General features: G+C 39.4%; 1 protein-coding gene across 2 annotated transcripts in view; it reads right to left on the reverse strand.

The window, feature by feature from the left end:
* LOC140941603 (cytosolic endo-beta-N-acetylglucosaminidase-like) overlaps nt 1–12,051 on the reverse strand; it is a 13,214-nt gene extending 1,163 nt beyond the window's left edge. The window contains exons 1-10 of one of the 2 annotated variants that reach the window (XM_073390625.1): nt 11,456–12,051; nt 7,636–7,945; nt 6,931–7,079; nt 6,021–6,189; nt 4,918–5,021; nt 4,309–4,420; nt 3,026–3,231; nt 2,000–2,157; nt 896–1,118; nt 1–7 (exon numbers count right to left, since the gene is read on the reverse strand). The exon at nt 1–7 is cut by the window's left edge and continues 70 nt beyond it. In XM_073390625.1, coding sequence (XP_073246726.1) covers nt 1–7; nt 896–1,118; nt 2,000–2,157; nt 3,026–3,231; nt 4,309–4,420; nt 4,918–5,021; nt 6,021–6,189; nt 6,931–7,079; nt 7,636–7,945; nt 11,456–12,045 — 2,028 coding nt within the window. In that variant the 5' untranslated portion in view covers nt 12,046–12,051. The remainder of the gene's footprint in view (nt 8–895; nt 1,119–1,999; nt 2,158–3,025; nt 3,232–4,308; nt 4,421–4,917; nt 5,022–6,020; nt 6,190–6,930; nt 7,080–7,635; nt 7,946–11,455) is intronic. The other variant, XM_073390624.1, reaches the window with a different exon arrangement.
* Nucleotides 12,052–23,772: the final 11,721 nt, after the last annotated feature.

A 23,772-nucleotide genomic window follows, 5' to 3' on the forward strand; every position in this document is an offset into this window, starting at 1 on the left:
GTAATAACTGATGAAGCAAATAGGATAGAAAATAATTCAAGATTTACATGGGAGAGCCAGCAAAAAAAGAACTTCCCTATGAGTTATCTTTTTCCGATAGTCCTTTATCTTTAGGACTCATCATTCCGCGCGGTCTATGCGTTTCGGGTCACGTGGTCCGAGCGATTTTCGTCTCGGATACGTCACCGAAACGAATTGACCAAGAAGGCCTGGGAAGACGCAGTTCAGGGACTAGGCACGGGGAAGCACAGTAATAAGTTCCAGCCATGTGGACCGCCTCCGCCCATGTGGACGGCGATTAAGTAATGCCTGATCAAGCAAATAGGATAGAAAATAAATCAAGATTTACATGGGGCAGCAAGCAAAAAAGAACTTCCCTATGGGTTACCTTTCTCCAATAAAAAAAAAAAACACTTGCCGCACGAGATGTGGGTTCGCGCCTTGGTCGCGCATTCTCGTTGCCATTGCGCTGTTTCCCTGCTGGACAAGAAACTTCGCTCCATATACTGTGTGTGGTCCTCCCCCAAGGGTTTACCGGCAATAGGCTTCCGGGGTAATCGTGTTATGAACTTCAGTGTAGCATCAGGTCTTGGGGAAGCATTGCCTAGTCTTTTGGCCTCATTATTCCGTGCGGTCTATGCGTTTCGGGTCACGTGGTCCGAGCGATTTTCGTCTCGGATACGTCACCGAAACGAATTGACCGAGAAGGCCTGGGAAGACGCAGTTCAGGGACTAGGCAAGGAAAGGCAAGGGAGAGCACAGGAATAAGCTCTAGCCATGTGGACCGCCTTGGTTCTTGCGGTTTCATACGTGTCGCTTGCGTTTTCCAGAACTGTTTCAAAGAATTATGACTGTGATTGTGTCTTCATCCTGTACTATTAACTGCCGCACTTACCGCGTGAGCCATTCTGAGCTAGTTCCAGTTTCGTCATATTCTCTTACACCAAACGCCTGCTGGACGACTTGATGAGGATCACCTGACAGCGGTTCAAACAATGTGTAATGCTCTGAACCAATTGGGGACGTGAACACTGATGACGTCAGTGTCCGCGACTTCGGAATGCCATAACGCCGAACCAGCTTGTTATTTAAATCAGAATCTTCCATCTGGCCGGGATCTAAAAATTGTTAAAAAGGTGCAATATTAGGACAAGATCCTGCAGACAGGTGAAAATCAAGCCACAACGACGATTTAAGATCAAAGCACACATGAGGAAAGTAAAACACTAAAATAATAGTTCCTTTTTTTCACTAGAAGTTCCTTGTCATCTACAATCACAGATAGTTGTTAAAAACAGAACAGCTTATTTCGTGATGGTCCGTGATGAATCCAATTTTTCCAGCACATCAGAAGACATACATTAGTGGCAACATGGCAATCAGCACTCCAATTTTACACCAAGTCAACATGCTAAACCTCAGAACATAAAAAAATCGTTCTTTGAATCCACGCGGAATCAACGAACACTTTCATTCAACTAATTTATTTGGTTTTTCATCTTTCCGTCTTTCAGCAATGGCATAGCTCCACCATTCGGTACATAACCAAAGACAACCCCACACATTGTACGCCCCCTCCCTAGACAATTATTCCGAGACTACTCGCCCCCGTTCTTAAGACAATTAGGAACGAGTAGTCAATGGCTAATTACCTGGAAAGGGGGGAGTTGTACTCATATCTTCCACATACTTTGCTACAACTGTGGTAAAGAGCATCACTCTCTTAACCCAGTTAACCCCTTAAGCCCCAGCATCAACATACGACTGATGAAAGATCAAAGCATTTTTCCTTTGGTGATCATTTTATTAATTCTCGTAACTTTTTTCTGTTGATAATGTACTGATATTGCAAGGAGAAAATCGATGTTGATCACTGTTGGGACTTCAAGGGTTAACAAACATTTCGTTTTAGAGGGCTTCACTGTTTCAGGGTTTCACTAAAATACATTGCCCTCCAGTTTAAGATCAAGTTTATACAGATACCAGTGGATACATGTACCTTGGTCCTTTACTGATGGTAGTGGACAGAACAGTAGATAAGTAGGCATCTTATTAGTGTGAAGCTGTAAAGCCACATCAATGCAGTCTTTAGGGTCCAACTTAAATGTGAATGACACCAAAAGAGGTCCCGTAATCTGGAAATCTGTTTTGAATATTCTGGGGAAAGAAGGACGAAAAACAGTGGAATTTCAGTTTAACCAAAATGCCAGGAAAAGTAGTGGTCTGAAAGTAGTGCAAGTGTTGAAGTAGCTGCAAGTGAAAAAGGAACGTAGATAACGATAAATCTTTTTTTTTGGTTCTTAATCTAACAAGTTTTAATTGAATATTGTGTTTAGTAGATTTTCAATTTTATGTTCATGGTCAGTTACGTTTAGACCTGCAGAAACATATGACTCGTGAACTGAGAATAATGCTAGGTTCCATTTGACATGTTTATTTCCATGGCGTTAAAATACATTGCTTTATGACGATAATTAAATAAATAATAATAATTAACAAATTATTAATTAATAAATTATCAACGACTGAAAATTACGTTTTATTTTAATTCGTTAATGTAGCATTGTATTTTTTTTAAACATAACCTTGTATTGTTGTCATGAAGCAATGTATTTTGACACCACGAGAATAAATTCTACTAATAACACGGAAAGAATAAATTAATAGAATATGTGTGGAGAGAAGAACTCAGACCAGATGGAAAAATTAACCCACGACCTTCCAGACACTAATCAGATGCTCTAACCACTGAACTAATGTGAACCCTAGTGAAGAGCAGGTCATTTGTGGGCCGACATAACGACCACATCGGGCAGTCACATTATGTCAAACGAACACACAAATTAACTGCATTGCACAATCAAATAAATACTCTCTGAGCAATAAATAATAAATACGGAATGATATGTGTGGAGAGAAGAACTCAGAAAAATTTCTGAGTTCCAGATGGGACTTGAACCCAAGACATTCCAGACACAAATCAGATGCTCTAACCACTGGGAAAAAAAACTAGAGAATACTTCACCTAACAACACCCTTAGACATCTCTTGAGTGGAGTGAGCATTCCCAGTAATCAGAAGACAACCTCCACCATTATAAGCATCATCCATGGTATACTCCACAGCACTGATAGCTATGCCTCCCTTGGCACCAAGATTGAAGAATGTGTTGATAAATGCGGGCTGGTACTGCTGTGCACTTAGATTTGTCCAAGGCTTGGAGAGTACCACCTATCGAATAAAAAGACACCAAAATGTTCATCTTATTTGTGCAATGGTAGTTAATTAAGTGCGTAGTTATCTTAAAAGCAGCATAGTGCTTTCCAAGGTGTTTTCCAAGGTGTGAGGGAAAAAGAAAGCAATGTGTAAAGTGTAAAGTGTACAGCAACAACAATTCTTATAAGTCCTGAAAACAAAATTAAGCAAAGAATTCAGAGCTGTCATTAAGGTATGGCGGCTGGGGATATTTCTTGGCTGCTACATGTATGAGCAGATAACAAAACAGACCCAAAATAACATCCTAGCTGTTTAATTCTCTGTCTGCTAATTACATATACCTGGCAAAAAAAAAAATTAGCAAGAGCCCTGATTAAAATTTTACACTGATAACTGGCTAGTACCCAGACAAAACTTACATTTCAATAATTTAATCCAGAGAGCTCAATGAACTAATTGCTAAAACAGTGAAACCTCTATTAAGCGGACACCTTCAGGACCTTCCCAAGTGTCCGCTTAATAGAGGCTTTTAAATATAGAAATTAGCCAAATACAATTCATTTTAGTGTCCGCGTCCACTTAATAGAGGTGTCTGCTGAATAGGGGTTCGTTATAAGGGGAAATGTAAGACATTTATATCGCAACCCAGCTAAGTGTCCACTTAATAGAGCGTGTCCGTTTAATCGGGGATTCGCTTAATAGAGGTTTCGCTGTATTTAATCAACCAATGCTAATAAAAAGGAAGAAATATGAATGTAAAACTAGCAGTTAATAAAACAAGAGGAAAATGTTTACAGTGTATTTAACTACAACAAGGGGCTTATTAGTCAAATATTACTTCAATGGATCTGATTCAGAAAACAAAATACTCCAAATAAGAGGGTTTTGCATTCTAATGAAGTTTGAACTGCAAATTTCATATTCTCAAGTATTCTTTGAATAGAATGTTCATCTAGATGAGCAATTCCATTGTTTAAGTCATTCATGGCCTAATTAACAGTGTACTCTTCCTAGATCCGGTATATCAAGTATATTGTAGGTTAATTTTTGTGTACTTAATTCATACTGGACAATATGCTAGCTGCAAATCACCTTTCCATCTATGTTGGCAGTTTTTCCGCAACCACGACATGTTGATGTTACAAATGGAATCTCCTTCACTGCTGAATGCACCGTACAGTAGGGTGCCAACAGGTTCCAAAACCTTTGAAGAGAAATAACAGTTTAATCATTAGAAAAACCTAAAGTATGATCCAATCATGAAACTTGTAAGCGAAAGCTGCAACATACTTAGATACAGAAGAGAAAAAACAGAAATGTCAGGTTTGTAATAATTATTGATTAATTGACTCTGCATTATATGGAAAACAAGTTATTTACAAATTTCTTCAAACCCTGTGAAAAGTAGTAATTTTATCACATGTCAATGGGATTATTCTCTCTTTCTTTTCTCAGGCATTATTCAACAAAATATTTTGAATCTTGGACAAAATTCTTTCATCCAGAAAGATCTTCATGAAAAAATAATGTGTGGGAAAAGTCGCGATTTATGAATGTAACACATTACACAGTTAAAATAAACATGTTACAATATACAGCAGTTGATATTCAAGGCTACATAACAAATCTTTGAAAGAATTCAGACACATTAATAAAGATGCACACAATGTTAAGTCTTAAGACTCTATAATAATATCTTACTTGTCTTGATTCACAAAGAAGTTTTTAGACCCTTGTGTCTCCAAAACCCATCCTGGAGCAAACAGTGCAGCAGACAATTTTTCCTCTCTTATTACTTTAAAAGCCTAAAACAAAATGAAACACTTTCCTTGATTAAACTCATAACCAATAGATGAGCTTGGGCGTTGGTGCCTACAAAGTTGGTGGAGCCAGGCAATGCTCTAGCATGAGGAGGAGGTATCCATGGCAACCCTGCGAGCAGCCCCCACCAGGCACCGTCACACTGAACAATTCAGTGGAATAATTACCGACCAATACTTTCCTAGCCTATACCTCAAGAGGGAGGGAGGGATGGGAAAAACCAAAGCACAAACTGGCACGCAAACAGCAAGCTATTGCAACAACACTTTGTGAAGAACTGCAAGCAAGCAACTGCATATATAAGTCATGAGGTGCCCCTGCTAGAGGCATCAGGCCACCCCTAGTATAGCTGGGGAAATTGCTGACCAGCATTGCTTCGAGGTTAACTTTGCCTAAATTACATTTAGCCACATTTTGAATATCTATCTAAGATCAACTATATGAAGCTAAAATGGAATTTTGGAGAGATGAAGTTAGGACTCACAGGGCTAATCCCTCAAAACAGTCAGTGGTGTCCTAAAAAGATAAAAAGATTTTTACTAGTATTACGCGTGATATATATAATACACAAATGTTTCACAGTATGGCAGTCAAATAAGTAACTAGAATGGGACTTTTCTCACACAAGGAATCATATTTTTGAAGCCAAAATCTGAACAGGGTTGAGTGCTTTACTAATAACTACCTGGGCAGCAAATACCTGCTCAGAGATGCATGTTCAGTTTAGAACAATATTAGCAGAGTTTCCGCGAAAGCAAGTCATTTTATTTACAGAGACCATTACACACAACTTCTGCTCTAGATACTTTTAAGTATCCAAAAGTCAAAATCTTTGCAGGATCAACAATGATCAATATAAGCGCTTAGAACTGAAAAGTATAAGCGCTATATAAATATTTTATTATTATTATTATTACAATATATCTAAACACATCTCAAGCCTTGAAATAGTATTACTGAAACATATCACACTTGTTACGTACCAGTTTAGAATTGTAGCCACCCCCTCCAAAGCAGCCACGCCCAAAAACATCCACTCCAACATAGACGTCTGTCAGGCGATTATGCCCAGCAGCACCTGCAGATCTCATCAAGTGTGCTTCAGACCAGTTGTAGTTTAAAAATATACCATCACTTGCATCAAAAAAGATTCTGCCAAACAAATGAAAACCGGGGGAGTGTTATAATCCAAAAAATGTTTTAGCACTAAAAGTTATCAGCCTCATATTAAAGAAACAATAAGTTTCAGTGATCAGTGATTCTCAGGAAGCTTGTTAATGCCTGAATAATTTAGGATCTATTGACAATTCTGTCACTAAGCACCAGGGGCCAGGGAATTCCCCCGGGGTATTATGGGCATATCCCTGGCTACTTTCATTAGAAAAGAGCGGAAAATAGAGGAAACCAAAAAACTTCCTAGCTGTTCAGTTACATGGCAACTTGAAATCTGTGACAGCCCCGCAATGAGATGAATAACAGAGTCAACATTCTCTTAAAAGTACATATAAAATGGCATCAACAATACCCGGATCAGACTGGATTGAATCAGCCCCTGAAACTCACTAAATGACAAAAGGTAAGGGATAGGGTCACTAGGAATGATCTGATCCGGTCCGATCCATAATTTGCCAACAGCCCACATTACATGTAAATTCCTGACAGATCTGATTCAATAGGGCCATTTATACAAGGAAAAATAAGATGCGTCTTACATAAGACGCGAACTTTTCGTATAAACGGCACATTTCGTCTAAAATAAGACGCGGCTTAGCTAAGACGCGTCTTATTAGATAAGACATGCTCATATAAATGGTACAGTTTGCGTCTTATTTAAGACGCATCTTATGTAAGACGCATCTTATTTTTCCTCGTATAAATGGCCCTATTATGTACCTGTTCTTAGCATTGAGTTCATTTTGCCAGGCTAGGTCTCCTTTGTATGTTACACTGTCATACCAAATTACCAAGGAATTAGGAATCCGCTGATGCATCTCCGCAGTTAAATATTTTACAAACTCTTCTAGATTGTTGATTTGCACTGGCTATAAATAAAAGCACCCAACAATAATATATTTTATAAATAACAAAGATGGAATACATGTACATGCCTGGAGGTTAACTTTGACCAGAGTTTTGAGGTTCAGGTCCCATTTTTTTCCATTGTGTTTATATGGAATATTTAAATTGCATTAATTCATGACCAAACTTAATAAATGAAATTTAGATAAAAATACATTATACTAAACCCAGGTGCAGCTCCGTGACTACACTTTAAAAAATTTAAAAAATCAACTGGAGCATCTCTGGCCAATTGAGTTTAACTTGTTTATCACTAATTTTATCCCTAAAAAGCCCCATGAATGCAATGAATGTACAAGTAAAAAATTTCATCATATTATGCTTATCCTCTTAGCAGGTAGCTATGATTATGCTTTTGGGTTGTGCAAGATAGATTTTATATTACTTCATATTTAGTTTTCTTCTTTTTTTGTTGGCTTCTTTTTAGAGTTTTAATGAACACCCATCCAGATATTATTTAGCTATACATGAAAGCTAGCAGGAGGTGGAGTCAGGTTTACATCAACTGTTTTTCAGTACCTGTATGGGATTTTCTATGTTAAGAAGCCAACCATCAAATCTGTAATACTCTGCTATATCAACCAGCTGATTTGCAAGACTCTTCCATGAAGCCATGTCCTCTAAAAATTTGCTGCATCTTATAACTCCATCCTCAGACTCTGTAATTACAGTGCCCAACACTGGAACACCATGGGTGTGTGCAGCATTGGTCCAACACGGAGGAGGTATGGTAACAAAATGATGACTAAAGTATACAAAAATGTCAATAAGCTGCCAGTGGTATATTATGTATGAGTCGCCCGGTGCAGTACTGGCGCCTTGAACAAACCTATAAGAAAAGTATGACTTTGTTAGAACTCTTTAATTCAAGATTATTCCCTTGCGAAAAGCTGGTATTTTATGTGGCTAAATTGTAATTTAGGCAAGGTTAACCTTGAGACAACACTAGCGGGCCAGCGGTTGAACCCCAGGCAGCTAACCTTCTGTGGAGTGGCCACCGGGTCTGCAGGGGCTTAGACTACGAGCAGTATCTCTTTTTTCTTGGTCCGTCGAGCAAAACGCCCGAGACACGCAAATGACCACGAGCGTGACTGAAGGTGCGAGACGGGAGAGGCACGACTAAAGAGAGACTGCCCCCAAAGCCAGAGAGAATGGTCTTTCACGGTCTAGTGATTTTCTGGCAAGAAAACTCGCACATGCGTGCACTCCCCTTACTAAATCTGAAGAAAAAGAGAGGCTGCTCGCAGTCTAGCAGGGGCTTACATGTGATTACATTTCTTAGCTCTGCTTTGCTTTGCTTTGCTGATCTTTGCACATCATTGCAATTCACAACCTGTGATATCTGCTGGTTTCTGCTTGCTTCTGTCATTTGTTTCAAGTTTCTCTTCATTTGATTTAGCACTTGTATTCATTGGATTATATCAGTCATGTCTCGACTATGGCTTCATCAGCTGGATCCTCAACTGGCTTGTCTGCTACCTGAACAATGATGTCAATTCCTCCGTCACTGGTTCGGCAGATAGTGGATGTGGTGAAGGCTTCTCTAGCAGCAGAAACAGCAGCGGATCAACCTTCGTCGCACTGTCTTCTGTTCCATCTGTTTGGGGCGTTCCCAAAGACCTTTAGTTCTCATTCTGCAATGTATCTGGTACACAGTCCTTCAAGGTTCCTTTGTTTGTGAACACTTTTGTTCAATTTTGCACCCATCCAGTGCTACTACTATTGTGGACCTTGTCACTTTCTACGTCAGCATTCGGCGCTAGTTCCACCTTCATTGTGCCTTTGGAACTGCTGAGTATGAACACAGTTACTACCCCTCTTCCAGTTTTGCATCAACCTTTTGTTGTGGGCCCTGGCTTTTCCCCAGGTCCCACAAAAATCGTGAGCCAGATCATCTCTGGGAAATTCGTCGAGTTGAGCAACAGAGCCATAGCTGTTCTTAGATGGCCAAATGGTCCTGACTAGCACTCCCAAGGGATCCCACAAAAAAATTGATGATATGTCACTTGGATGGAGGTTTTCTCACCTCATACTTCCCCTAAAGCTGGAAAGATCTGTCACAATATAAGCTTCTAATCCTGCTGACTTACCAGCAGTTTGGTGGTCACTTGTGGCTAAATTATGATCAATATTTCGAGAACAAGCAGCAGTATCCTGGGTCACCGACTGGTTGGCCATGAAGGTGCAACTGCATAATTTCCACGCTGCAGGAGTCGCGGCTCATTGATATCCGGGGAAGTCCGCCAACCTGCCATAATTTCCACCTTTAATGCAGACGCTCCCAAGCTCATCTTGTCGATGAGTTTAACTGAAACTGCTCCTAATGTACCACCCCTTTCAATATCATCATCATCATCATTATCATCAGGGTGTGTTTCGCCAAGTGGCTAAGCTGTCCAGGTCACAGAAACACACAAGTCTCCCCACCATAACAAATTGAGATAGCCTCAAAAATATTATGCATTTATTATTTGGCTGAATCTGTGAGCAGGCAAGATAAAGTGTATCCTGTGTTCTGATCGGCTACCCAAGTGTATAGGGATGGGTAAATTACACTTACCTGTAGCCTTAAATACAGGTAGTGTAGGCTGGCTCTTACCATGGAGTGATGGGTAGGCTAGCTACTTAATGTCGCAATAATGTCATTACCATATGGGGGAAAAAATCATCCTCTTAAATATTCTACAGTGGAATACCCACCCCCCACAGGAAGGTACGTATTCTCTGCCCAGCACAAATGAAGTAATAGACACTTTACAATACCTCATTTCCAGTGGGTGGGTATGGGTAGACTACCTCTTACAAGGGAGAAATGGGTACACTGGCTACTGAATGTCATAATCACATAATCATGATTCTCATTCAAATAAAAAAATGGTATACTTGTTCCCCTAACCATACCATCTTAAGATCCCTTATATAAATGTATCACTTGTGTTTGGAGACATCACAGGGTCTGGACGAGTACTTTCAGGATCCAGGATTTGAAAAAAATACCGTGCGGTATTCAGGAAAACACAAGATATCTTAACAGGGAAATGGGATTTTGAAGATACCCGGGAATCAGGATTCACCAAAATTTAAGCACGGGATGTGCAATTTTTTGGCCTGTATGTTGGGAATTCAGGAAATCATGTGTTTGAGCAGCAAGTGCGAACCAACCAGACAGGTGTTAGGTGGTGTCTCCTTTCAAACCAGAAGTCGATCACCTGTTCCAACCAAACTATAGAGTGTACCTTGTTAACTAGATTTTTATTGTATTGTTTTTGAAAACAAAAAAGAAATTCAGTAAGTGTGGAAAAAGTGCAGCATGCGGGATTTTTGTCAAAAAGGAGCATCCACGAGGATCAGGGCCTCCCTTCCAGGCCCTGACATCACTCACAGAGATGCAGTGATTTTGTTTCCTCTGCGTCCTGCATCCCCAACGCATAAAAATCCCCAAAGACATAAAATAATTCACGACATGCATCCAGTAGGATGCAAAGATCGATCGATCGATTTGAAGATTTTTTGGTAAGATATCCTGTTCGTGTTATTTCTGTGGCAGTTGTTTTTAAAGATGCATATTTGTTTTAGTCTTTTTGTGATTTAAACAAGCTTTTAGAAGGACTTTACCATATTTCCGCAAATGATAGCCTGGGATGATTATTTCTTTTTTCACACCAAAAGGGAGAAATTATTTGAGGGAGGTGATAATTTCAAATGGTAGTGCCCTAAATATTTTGTTTTATCATCCCATTAAATCAAAAAAATTATCACCTCAAATAAACTAAGTTTGCCAGTTTGGTTCTTTGATTAGTTTCAGAGCTTGAATCATCACTGATCAGTTTTGGTGGATCAGATTCCACTTCAACTTGACAAGGAGGAGATAAAAAGAAGTGAGGATAGCAAGAGGGGTGGGGGGGGGGGGGGGCGATTCTTCGAGGAGGCGATTATTTTTAATACTTCCATCAGAGGGAGGTAATTATTTGAGGGAGGCGATTAATCGAGGGAAGGCTATTATTTGAGGAAATACGGTACTCTAATTTCAGTAAAATGTAATAAAGAGTTTTGGCATCTTTCTCCAGATTAACTATCTGGTTACATACCCTGTAAAGGCCCAAGCATTTTCAATTTTGGACTTATTGTTTTTTGAACTGGGACTCAATGGTTCTATTTTTCACAAGATATAAAGTCCCAGGACTCAGGGTAACTATTTGTAACAAAATCACTGGAGATTCCCAACTAGAGTGATTGACAGGGAGATGTTGTGTTCTTACTGTCTTCACTTCTAGGTTCTCTGAGTCCCCAGATACCTGAGCTCTTTTAAAGGGTGATATCTTAAGTTATAGTTACCAACCTGTCCTCAAGATAACCTCCTTTCATGTCATGGCACACAAGTGTCCGAGGTCTCTTCTCCAACTTTCTGCTCTTTTCAGTTAACAGAACTGAGGCCACGTTGAAGAAGTCGAAACCTTGTCTCCACGACAAAACTTCATCCAAAGATTTAAGCGGTCGTGTTATGGGTGCGCTTGTTTCAGGATCAAAAGGACTATTTTCGGTTTCAAGTGCAGAACTATCCACTTTCCTCGGTCCTTCGATCAACTTCGTATATCGCACAGAAGGTTCAGGAGCTTCAATATCTCGTCCAGCATCAACAGTTTTCTTCTGTCTTTCTTTCTGAACATTTCTTTCCTCCAAAACACCGTCATTTGTCCTAGCTGGAATGTCTGAACCAGAGTCGATTGTAGACATTGTACTCGTGGACAAAACTTCCTCTCTGCCTGCGAAAAACTTCAGCCTTGCCTCCTTCATATTTTCGGAGGTCTGGCGGCTCGAAATTCTCTGATTATTACTCTCTCTGGGTTTCAAATATTTCCAGAGAGCAAATAATCCGAATAAAACCGCTAGAACTGTCCAAAAGAGAAGGAGCATTGAATCGTCCGCCATGTTTACAATCATAGGTTCCAGGCTTAGCCTGCGTGGCAGGGGCAAAAAGGGGCAGGGGTGGGGAAGGGGCCGAGAGCGATACAAATGTCACAGGTGTACCGTTGCAGTTATGTCCTATCTCATCGCACTAGGGAGACGTTTCAACTGCGGGTAGTAAGCAAGTAGTTAGAAGTAGTCTGTTCACAGCTCTTCCAGACTACGAGCAGTCTCTCTTTTTTCTGTAGTCCGTCGAGCAAAACGCGAGACACGCAAACGGCCACGCGCGTGACTGATGGTGCGAGACGGGAGAGGCACGAAGCTGCCGCCCTCGTTTCGCGCGTCTCCCGGCTTCGCCGCTCCCGCGCGCGTGCATTGCTCTCACTAAATCTGCAGAAAAAAAGAGACTGCTCGCAGTCTACAGCTCTTCTATCTTCTATCAGAGCTCAAGCGCGCGAACAAAAATACAAATCACGGGGGATTCCTTGTCCGTCGCCCTCGCTCACCTACTGTGACTTCGCTTGCGCCACCTTCAAATTCCTACGCACTTCTGGGAACAGACCGTACCTAAAAAATTCCCCTTTAGATACCCCGGTGCCAGTTATGCACACTGGCAGCGCAGGAAACATAAGCAATCAAATGAAGCCATTCAACTTTTTTAGTCGTCACAACTACTTTTTTCAGGCGTCGGTTTTGTTGTTGTTGTATTTTGATTTGCGGCTCCTGCTGTAGCCTAATTCGTCATGGCAAAAATCAAAAGACCTTCTTCTCTTACACGAATAAATAGCGGTTAAACGCTATTTCTTAATTTTAAAAAACTTAGTATTAAATGCCGCTCTTGCTCCCGGGTGGGGATGGGGGAAGCGAGGAGGGAGAAGGTGGGGAAAACTAGTGAACCTAACTTGGGGTATGGGGTTGGTATGAAAGACAAAAAGGATATCTTAAACACCCATGTTTATAAGACCGTGAAGAACAACTATTTTAATATCCTGTTAAGAACAAAGTACAACTTACCTGCTCTGCTGTTTTCACTACGCTGAAAAACAAGAGCCTGTATAGAGCGTTTTCCCTTTCGTGGCCAGCATCTATATGAGCTTTTACGTAAGAAAAGAGTTTTAACTCCAACAGGATTGGTTTGGAACACCAATATGGCCGCTGTGACGTCATGTGAGTGCGCCCTATAGGACAAGCTCGTAGGAAACTATATACCCTGTTCCAGGTTAAAGACGTTAAGAGCCATATGCTCTCCGGAGGTATAGGCTGGGTAGAGGCCGTATCAGTTTCAAGTATACCCAGGCTAACCGGGTCAGTACGCTATTTTGGAAAAAGATAAAGGGTTGTTAAAGCTATAGACGAAGAACTCTGGAAAATTTTCGGTGATTCAATATGGCATTCTTTCGACAGTGACAACAACTGAAAACCGTTCTAAAAACCGGGTAACTAGTTTCTCGTTTCTGTTGCAGTAATAGTTACTCACAGGGCCAGGTTTTTCAGTGATTTATTAACACTGAGGCCCAACAGGGGTGGATCCGAGGTATCTTTGTCCGGAGGGGGAGGGTCAAACTTATGCCCCCGCTAAAGCTAGTAATTTCCATCTTTCCACGCCATTACACATTGGTTTCTATTACGTAGACTCATGCCGTCATGATACGCCCAGTTCATGTGACATTCTACTCGTACTGAAACAATCGTCCTTTGTCTTAAGAGATAAAATTTAATCAAACGGATCACATCCCATAGCTGAAAGGCAACACGAAAGTCGTGAAACGCATGTTTATTTTTAAGCTACGAGATGAAAGTTGTAAATTACACTTCACAGGTTATTTCGTGGGTTATTTTAATTTCATGAAAGTTAGCTAAGACTTTTAAAAAATCATTCGGACCGATATATTTAGCGGGTTCCAGACCCCTCCGTGACTCTCCCCCAAATTTCTTATGTAGTCCAATGCAGCTTTGAAAGATATATGAAACGTTGGAGTTTAGAGAGCATATTATGATCATGTCCGTTACTTACCATTATACGATTTTTGAAAAGTCTATATGATGATATTACACACTGTTTAATGAATACGTTCAGTATAACGTTCAAGTTGTACTCTACAAATCATGCAACTAGAATATGTCTTGCCGCTGGATTTCAAATGCTGTGTTTTTTCATCGGCACTAATTTCAAACAGGAGCCAGTTCTTGTTATGTGTTTCCCCTTGGATGTTAGGCTACTCCCTGCGGAGGGTGGGCAGGGGGTATAGACGTCATAGCTTCTATTTTGGGCCCGGAACAGCTGACTAGTCATGGGAACACTGAGTTTTCTGAACCGCGCCATGTTTGAATTCGATGAGGTATGCGATCGATGCTCTTCTGAGCATTTTCTTGTCATATTTGGTACACTTGCTGATGGGCGCAAACCCTGCAAGTGACAGTGAGAACATGAAAAACATATCCCGGATGTGCGCGAGCGAACTCGAAAAGGTTTTGAAGTTTGCATTCTCGTTTTCTTATCATATATTGAACTTTCTCCCGTACTCCGTTGTTTTAATTCAGTCCAGTCATTCTTCGCACCGATTTTGTCTAAACGTCCCAGTTGCGCGTTCCTTGACTTATCCCCCGGAATTTCACATGTTAAGAACTCCCGGATTCTTCTTCGAGTCTCTTCAGTCTGATTTACTTCCAAACTTTTTCGTCTCATTCTGATTTGCACTTTCATCACATCTGTCACTTCATCAGTTTTCCAAATAACATCTATCTTCTCTTCTGGCTTGGTGTTTAACTTTCCCGAAACTTTTTCCTGAACTTTTTCAAGCCAATTGTTCGTTTTCGCCTTTTCTCTGTAAAAGCTTCGCAGTGTTCCATTCGACTGTTGAGAGAGTCCTTTGCTCATTCTTGCAAGCAATAATGTTTCTCGGTTATTTCTTACTTTAGCTATATGTTCTGCCGATGTAGAAACATACGTTGCCCTGGAATAACAATTTCTTTTGTCCATGTTTCAGTCGAATCAACAATAAAATGAAGAACTCTAAGATGCTGTGCGTCCCGGCGTCGTGGACCTTCAAAGCAAACGAAGGTTGAGTCTTAGTAAAAGTTTAAACACGTACGTAATGACGCATCTGTAGGGAAAAGCTATAAACAGCACACTAATTAGTATGGCGACTAACTATTCTAAGGTCTTTTAGCTGTTTCTAAAGGGGGAGGCCTATATAAGTAAATTGTTAGGTGAAGCCTTCAGTATAATAATCGCTGCAAACTAGTTGGATGGCCGGAAAATCAAACTTTTCAAGTAGTGCTAAAAGAGGTTTTCACAATAGCTCAAATCACCAACTCTTCCATGATTGCCGGGAGACGTTTAGGAGTCAACGGGCTTGCAGATTTGAATCTGTACGGATGACAAACGTTTACATACTTAATTAAGCCATTTTTTTGCGTTTGAGAGTCATTTCAGTACAGAAATGTTCTGTATTAGACCCAACTTTTGAGTCACTTGATGAAATCCTATGACCTGGTGATCACTGAAATGGAATATTTTCTTCCAGGGCGTTCACATGACGACATTTGTGGCTCAATATTTTAAAATATGAAATTTAACATTTTCCTGACTTTAGACAGCCTGACTTAAGACAAGTAAAAGCGTTGCCGGATTTCAGAAAACGACATTGTGTGTTTCACCTTATCTCACTTCCGACGCACACCTCAGTTTCTGCAACACTGAACTAAACGCCTTACCGAAGGTTAGCTTTACAGACCTTGTAGTCATTTCCTGTTCCTTTAATAAAAGTGCAGACTTTGTTGTGACTAGGTGTACTGATTAATAATACCACTGGAGGCCAAAACCACGCACTTGTGATTATCAAACCAAGTGAAACAACCGCAACGAATCAAAACAAACTGAGGGATGTTCCTGTACAATGGCCCTGACCTCCTTTTTTAGGCTTAATTACAAGAGATAACAATATCGCTTAACACTAATCGCTTAATTGTGAGGGACAAATGTTTCCCAAAAGGTTAATTTCATGAGCTGTTCTATAACAGATCTTGGATGATAGTCTCGCGCGAGTGGTCGCATATCTAAGTTCTTCGGGGCAGCTTTGGTCCTGAAAGAAATTCTGAAGGCCTCAAAAGTTTATAACTGATGACGTACTAATTCCAACAACAGCTTATTAAGCAGTTGTTTTCTAACAAGGTTTTCATTTTGTAACTCTAAAACTTGATTACGGCTCCATTTCAATGAATTCGACCCATGAGGTGTAACACGGTACAATTTAAACAAAAGCAGAATCAGGCAAAACGTCCCTTTATAAAAGCCAGTACACCAAAATGGACTGACCATCCAAGTTTAAGTCACCGAGGAGAAATTTTGCCTATTGCGGTTTATTTTGTAATGGCGGGAATTAAGGAAATCAGACTACAATGTTAACTGACTAAACATTGTGTAGTGATTTTTATTGCGTAATTAGAAATTTTCAAAATCAGGTGATACACAAGCCCACTTCGGCGTTTGTCTTTTATATTCCTTCATGACTTATTTTGAGGGGGTATAAAAAAAAAAACAACCGCAAGCTTGTACATCAGCTGATTTATATTGATTTAGAGATGTTTGTCGGTCATAATCAAGACGCCCTAAAAGGGAAGGTAATAGTTCCCTTTAGAAGGGTTTGTTGAGAGCTGACTGCTGAACTGTTCTTATTGGAGCAATTGCAAATGATATCGATAAACGATTTATTTATTGGCTCCTTTGGTATAGCTGCCATATATAATCTTTATTTAGTTCACACAGAAGAAAGAACTCGAAGAACTGAAATAAATTTAATTAACCTCTGTTGTAAACAATCATAATTGCTGAAAATTATGTACATTTTAGCAGTACTTAAACCTAACTCCCTGGTGAGACTATTGACGTCATAAGATCTTTTCAGGGTCAAATGTTATGAGAACATACGGGAACTTGGTGGCCAAACGAGCTGAGTTCCAGGTCAACGCCGGATAAGAATGCTGGGAAACTTTTAGCTTGTGCCACTTGGTACTTAAAACGACTATCCGGTCTGTTCTGATGAAGCCCTTGATGATTCTTTTTCCACCGCGATCAGCACTTTAGTTATTCAATGAGCTCTATCTCCTTCCTTTTTGCCCATTCCTTCGCCACGCACTGTCCACTTTTATTTCAGAGTCACCATTCCATGAGACACGCAAGTGTTCACCATTGAATATTGTAACCAAGTATTAACTAACCGAAAATTGGGGCCTGAAAACATTGCGAAAGCTTTGCTTAATTATAATTTGTTGGCCAAAAATGTGTTTACCGTGTGGCACGCACGCGAAATTTTTGGCTGAGTCATTAATTTTGCGGATCAGCGACTTTTTTGTATTCACCGAAAAATAATTTTCGTGATAGTGCAAGATTGGTTTCCCTTTCTGGATATATTTTTGCAAATTTGAGAAATTCGTCTTCAATTGGTATTTTTGAAAGGTTTAAACGACCCTCGGGTGAGTCTCCCATTTTTTATAGTCAAGTTCTCCTGTATCTGCCACTCCCCAGGATTGATAACTTCAACTCATATAAACTGACCGCATCTTTAAATCAGTTACATCTGACATTCGTCGAATCTTTAAATCAGTTACATCTGACATCCGCCGAATCATTGGAAGGCTCAGCTTTCGGGAGTCTTTCTTACTTGATTCGCATCTGTCATTTAATCGAAGTTCGTCGGACCATTTTCGTTCGATCTTTGGTCCGTCAGATACCGAAGGCAAATTCTGGCAGTGAAAGTGTTGACAAGAAATGCATACGCTCGTTGCCCTAGAGCGAATTTTAAAAGGTCTCTTGGCAGAGGGAACGTTTGTTTCTTTCTTGGTCTCAAGGCTGCTTTTTTCGAGCTTATCGACACCAGTTCCTTCTTTCGAACTTCCCTTATTTTCTTCATTTTCAACTAACCCTTTTTTCAACTCTGCAGGTATCTTCTTTTCAAGTTTATCTTCACTGTTTCGCTCATTTAACATCCAGGCTTCCCTAAATTCATTTCTACTCTTCTGCAGTTGTTTAATTGTACCATTTTCAAGTTTATTCCCACCAATTAATTTTTTTGATGACTCCATTTTGCCATTATTTAGCTTGAATAATGGACCTCTTCCCAACTCATGGACTTGTCCTCGAGATTTTTCTTCCTGGTCGTTGTCTAAACTGGGCAGTCTCAATCCTTGGAGTTTCTTTTCATTTTTCGCTATTTCTTTTTCATCCAGAACATTGCCATTTTCATCCCATTTAGGTTGCAAAATACGGGATTTTTTTCTGTGTTCGTGTACCTCTTGAAGAAAGCTATTAGCCCTGGCTTTCTCTCTGTAAAAGGCTTTCACCGCACAATCGGACTCGCTCATCAGACCTTGGTTTTTTCTCATAAGTGACAGTGTTTCGCGCTTGTTTTGGGCGATCGCGATTCTCGCCGCTGATGTAATTGCACTCCACTTTCCGTATGAGTTACTTCTTCGTACCATCCTTTAACACATACAAAACACTAACTCCAGCACGTTAACTTTTAAAATCGCAAACTGATTACCTTTTTGAAGGTCTTTACTTCAGAATGTGCAACTCCACTGTTAGTACCTTGACGGCAAAGATGGACTGGCCAACTATGAAGAGACTGCAGGTGCACGAGCGGTTGAACAAATTTCTTAGTTCTATGTAAAAGCTTTCAAAGCTATAAAAAGAAACGGTTTTAATCATAGGGCTAAATAGGCAGCACGCTGAGAAAGAACACGGGGCCGTTTATTGAAAGCGATTTAATTGTTTTTACCTGGTCACAAAAGAAAAGCGTGTTGCTTTCTCTGTGCTCTACTTGTGATTTTGGTCAAATAAACTAAACCGAACTTTCCAGACGGACCGTAGTGTATAGAGTGCAATTGTTATAAAGCCCAACTGATTTTTATATAATATGATTGTGCTAGCGCTTTTGACCGTGTACTGACAGTGAATATACAGCATTCCTATCATGCATTTTGAAGCAAACTTACCAATAGAAACGTCCCATTTATTGATTTACTTAGAAAATGTGAACCAAAAGAGAAAATATTGTGCACAGTCAGGGAGCTCTAAAATATTATACTGCAGCATCATTGTCTTAATATTTGATTTTTGCCGCCGATTATTTTCCTCTACTTCATTAACAAAGGCACATTTATTAGAAGGTCAGCTATGTCAGCAAAAAACGGGAAAGTGAGAAAATTATGAAAAAGCGACATCTAAAAGCGTCCACTAGCAACAGAGGATATATATCTCTTCGAGTTTTTTATATTAATGCATAAATTATCATTTAGGACTCTTCACTCAAACCGCATACCTTAAACCGCCACAGCACGAAATAAACCAAGGAAACAGTACAGCTGATGTAATAATGCTTCAGTTAAGAAAGGTTAAGGTAAATGTATTATATTAATAATAATAATAGTAATAATAATAATTAAGGTAATCCGAGCACCAGTGTGTTTAAAAATACCTTCTTTTACTTCTTAGCCTTCAAAAATTTCTTTAACGGACGCTAAACTAAAACCTGATGTACCGGTCAGATTTGAAGGGAACTATCCAGGGCGAACGTACAAGACAAAGGTGACGGATCCTGTAGGTGACTGATCTAGTCAGCAAGTTTTTATGGAACAACCAAAATGACAAGCAAGGCTGACTAAGCAGCTTGGAGAATGCCAAATGTTGCTTTGTAATACTTTGTGGGGTAGTATGGAGTCCATTCTCTGAGTTGTTCAGTCATCCTTGTTTCTCAGTTATCTATTTAACTATTTCGCCGCTCTTGAAAAAGCTATTCTCACGCTTTTGGTCCAGTTTTAGCTCAATTTGTTGATCCTACTTCTTCTTTGATTTGTCGGGAATTGCGGGATATTCCGGAGACTTTGACGTCATTTCTACCATCACTTCTGTGCAACACGCTGACTTTACATATGTTACCAGAATAAAGCAAGCTGAGTACCTATTAGCCAGGCTAATTCCGTTAAAGTAGAATATTTAAATGCGTTATTCCTAAAAAAAATGGCCTAAATTTCGTCAGCCAGAAGGCGACTACTCAGTGTTGATTTCAGTATAAAAGCGAAATGGTCCACATCCAAGACACAGCAGAAAAGAGCAAGACTATTGAGGGCCTAAATTCGTAGCCATCGGTCCGTGAAGGCCTAATGTTGTCAAAAATAGTTCGGATACATCTCAATTAAGAAATATTTTAATCTAACAGCTTTAAAGGGGATATAACTACAGCAGTCCAAAGCAATGCTTAAATAAATCTAAAATAATAAATAAAAATAACAAAATTTTTATCTATTGTAATAGATAAATAAATGAAATGTACTATATAGGTTGAAGAGGTTAAGAGCGAAGGGAACGTACAAAAGTCCGTGCGGGACATATTAGAGACACCACCCTGTCATTTAAAACTATTATGATCAGTATAATATGGTCAAACTACAGCTAGTTAAGTCTAAGACCTATGACTAAAACTTTCGTCACTCGATCAGTTCTTCCTCTAAAACTTAACGACGGAATTTGTGGCAAAGCAGTTGGGTGAGACATCCTAACTGCAGGTAACCTGAGATCAGGCCCAATTTTAGCGGTTCTCATACATTCTCTCTTACGGCTTGCCCGCCGGAATGTTATTACAAAGCGAAACGAAAATTGAGCCTGATCTCAGGTTAAACTGCAGGATCTTTCAAACAACTCTCTTGTTGTTCTTCAATTTCTTGCCTCTCACCTCTTCAATATCATTTCTTTTATCGTTCAATTTCGTTTTTACCTCTATTTCCCAGGTAGAAAACTCGCTCCCCAGTCTCTGGTTTTCGCTGTTTAGTTCAGAAATTCTAATTTCTCCTTCGTTCTTGCTCAGCAGATTAAGGTCTTCTGAAACAAGACTTTGATCTCTCCTCATTGTCAATGAAGATAACAAGAAAGAACAAGATCATGTCACGCAGTTCTTTTCTTTTCCCTACTGGCAATGTTCTCAACGTCAGGGTCAACATTGCCTAGATAATAATAATAATAATAATAATGATAATAATAATAATAATAATAATAATAATGATGATAATAATAACGCGAATATTTATACAGGATAACCTATCAGTTCTAATAAAAAGAACTGTTATCAAAAGGGTCCTGTAGCTAACTTTTCATTCAAAATATTTCTCCGTTTCAGTCTGATTGGCTAAAAAATCCCCCAGTTAATTCTTCACAACAAGCACGCGTTGACCAAAATTAGAAGACCCTTTCAGTCAGTGTTTTGAATTATTTTAAATGAATAATAAAATATTATTGAAATCGGCTTTCATAAGATCTGAAGAATTGTGTAAGTATCGATCGAAGGGTGTTATATCCTTGTAGGCTAAACATCCTTTACGATCTACCAAATTCTTTAATTTAATAATAATTAATTTAATTTTTTATTCGTCATCTTTAAATTGGCTTCGCACACTTCTTGTGTTTAGCAAACAAAAAAGAAGTTTACGTGACAATTTCTTAACCAAAATGTTCTATTTCCTTTTTGAGTTCTTAAACTCTTCTTCCAAGTATTTCTGCTATTAAGCTAAAGTAGAAATGCTTGACAGGAAACCTGCAGAGAAACTTAAAATCCCTTCTGCTCTCATCTTCTCCTTGAAAATTTCCCAACCTCGTTCCCAGGGTTCTCTCCTACCCGCCCTACGGAGGGTGGGTAGGAGAGAACCCTGGGAACGAGAAAAATTTTCCAAAAAAAAAATTTTTTTTTCGAAAATTTTCTTGAGCTCCATTTCGTTCCATTCCGAAACCTTTCATTTTCAACCCAGAAATTTCTCCATTTCGTTCGAGAGTTGTCTTATATCTGATGCTTGTTTTCCTCTTCATTTGTTCCTCACTGGATTTCTTATTTTTTGTCAAGATTCTCAAGGGATCCGGCCTTGACCAACTTTTTCCATAACCAAACTTTTAAGTATATTTTTTTCCGTCTAATTGGTTCCAGTACTCCTCGTTCCTACTTATTAACTCCTGCTACGGTCCGAATACCTGTTTATTGACTGATCAGCGCGGATAATCTGCCCGCTTCACACCAGCACCAAAACGTGGAACAGAACCTATTCTATATGTGACGCTTAACTTTTGAAATCGGAGCGGCTCGGCTTTGATCTGTTACAAAAATCGAGCAAAATCTGGGCCTGCTTCAGTTAATACCAAACTAACAGTAGCAATATAAAACCCAGAGTGACGGGGATGCTATTCGCGGTCTCGCGTCAACCTCATCCTTAAGGTTTTGTAACACTAAGGTTTTGTATCACTTTGTTCAAAGCTGGGTTAAGATAACCCAGGGTTAGTGCGAAATTTGAATTCAGATTTGACAGTTTAAAAAGAAGATTCAGTTTAATTCTTTTTGTCAAGATGTTGATGATTGGATACTCTTAAAAATAACAGAGAAAATTACCCGAGAAAATGTTTTTGAGCATAAGAAAAAGAAACCCGGGTTAAATTTAACCCTGGGTTAAGCGCTAATCGGTCTTCGAACAACTGGGCCCAAAGGTAGAAATTACAGGTTTTTGCGATGAGCCTCCCCCGTCTCTTTTATGCTATATGAGTCTCTCCGTGGGAAATAGAAGCAAAACTTTTGCAAAAAAAAAACTATAGAACGAAGAGTTGCCTGCGGAACTCGGAACTCGGAAAATGTGTACATGATAACAAGTAAATTATATCGGAAACCTTTTCCGTATATTTTCGTGTAAAGAATATCATTGGTTGTAGTATGGTTTTTTCTTGATTTTCAGGTGCTGATTGTCGCGCCGAACAGAGTGCCAATCTTTTTGAAATGTAATATTTCCAAGGTTTGTTAGAAGTGACCAATTCAAGTAAAGGGGATATTAAAATATTCAATTTTGTTGAGGACTTTATGATAACGAATCCGAATCTGGAAAAAATAAGGATTACTTTCGTTCGAAAAAAAAGCAGCAGGAATTTTACTTATATATCTCGGGTCATTTGAGGTATCTGTAAGATAGATAGGCAAAAGCTGCGCAAACAGGCCACAGAACCGACAACAAAAAGAACGTCTTGCACAGTTGAATTTATTTACATTTTATCTTCGGAAGTGATGCATAGTGTTTGTTCTTTCCTTCAAATTTCTACAAAAAAGCTTTGAAATGATTACTTTCTCAATCTTTGAATTCTCAAGGACGAGTACACAAAAAACTTTCATTAAAAGGAAAAACCAATCACAGCGGATCGGCTTCAGTAAGCCGACCGTTTTCTAATGAAGTCCCTAATAATTATTATCTCCTATCAGGCGAACTCCGGAGCAAAGGCAATAAATTAAAGGAAAATATAGATTGTGTTATCAGTTGAATTATTAAACGCGTTCTATAATCCAACTTAAAAGTTTTCAACATGATGTATTTAACTTCTCCATAGCCCCTGTGGCGACTCTTCAGGAGTCACTGACGATTTCCTGTGTTTTAATTTGCGCCTACTGTTTCTACTGAATATAACAATAGAGAAATGGATTGTAATTTATTTTATTTTAATCCTGCCAAATGCGCCGTATTATTTCCGAGATGCTACTTTGATCAACTATGCCATCCAGTAAGATTACAGGAGCTTTATCAATATGACACGACAGAGTATAATGACCTATTCATCCAATTCACTAGTAGCCAATTCTGATTCAAAGTGATGTGTCAAATAAAAGAAGTTTACTCTTTTGTGTATAGTCTCTGCAGAAGAGGTTAGCGACGCAAATGTCAATTTGAATCTCAGCT

The sequence above is a fragment of the Porites lutea genome, chromosome 6, assembly GCF_958299795.1.
Source record: "Porites lutea chromosome 6, jaPorLute2.1, whole genome shotgun sequence".
NCBI classification, from domain to species: domain Eukaryota; kingdom Metazoa; phylum Cnidaria; class Anthozoa; order Scleractinia; family Poritidae; genus Porites; species Porites lutea.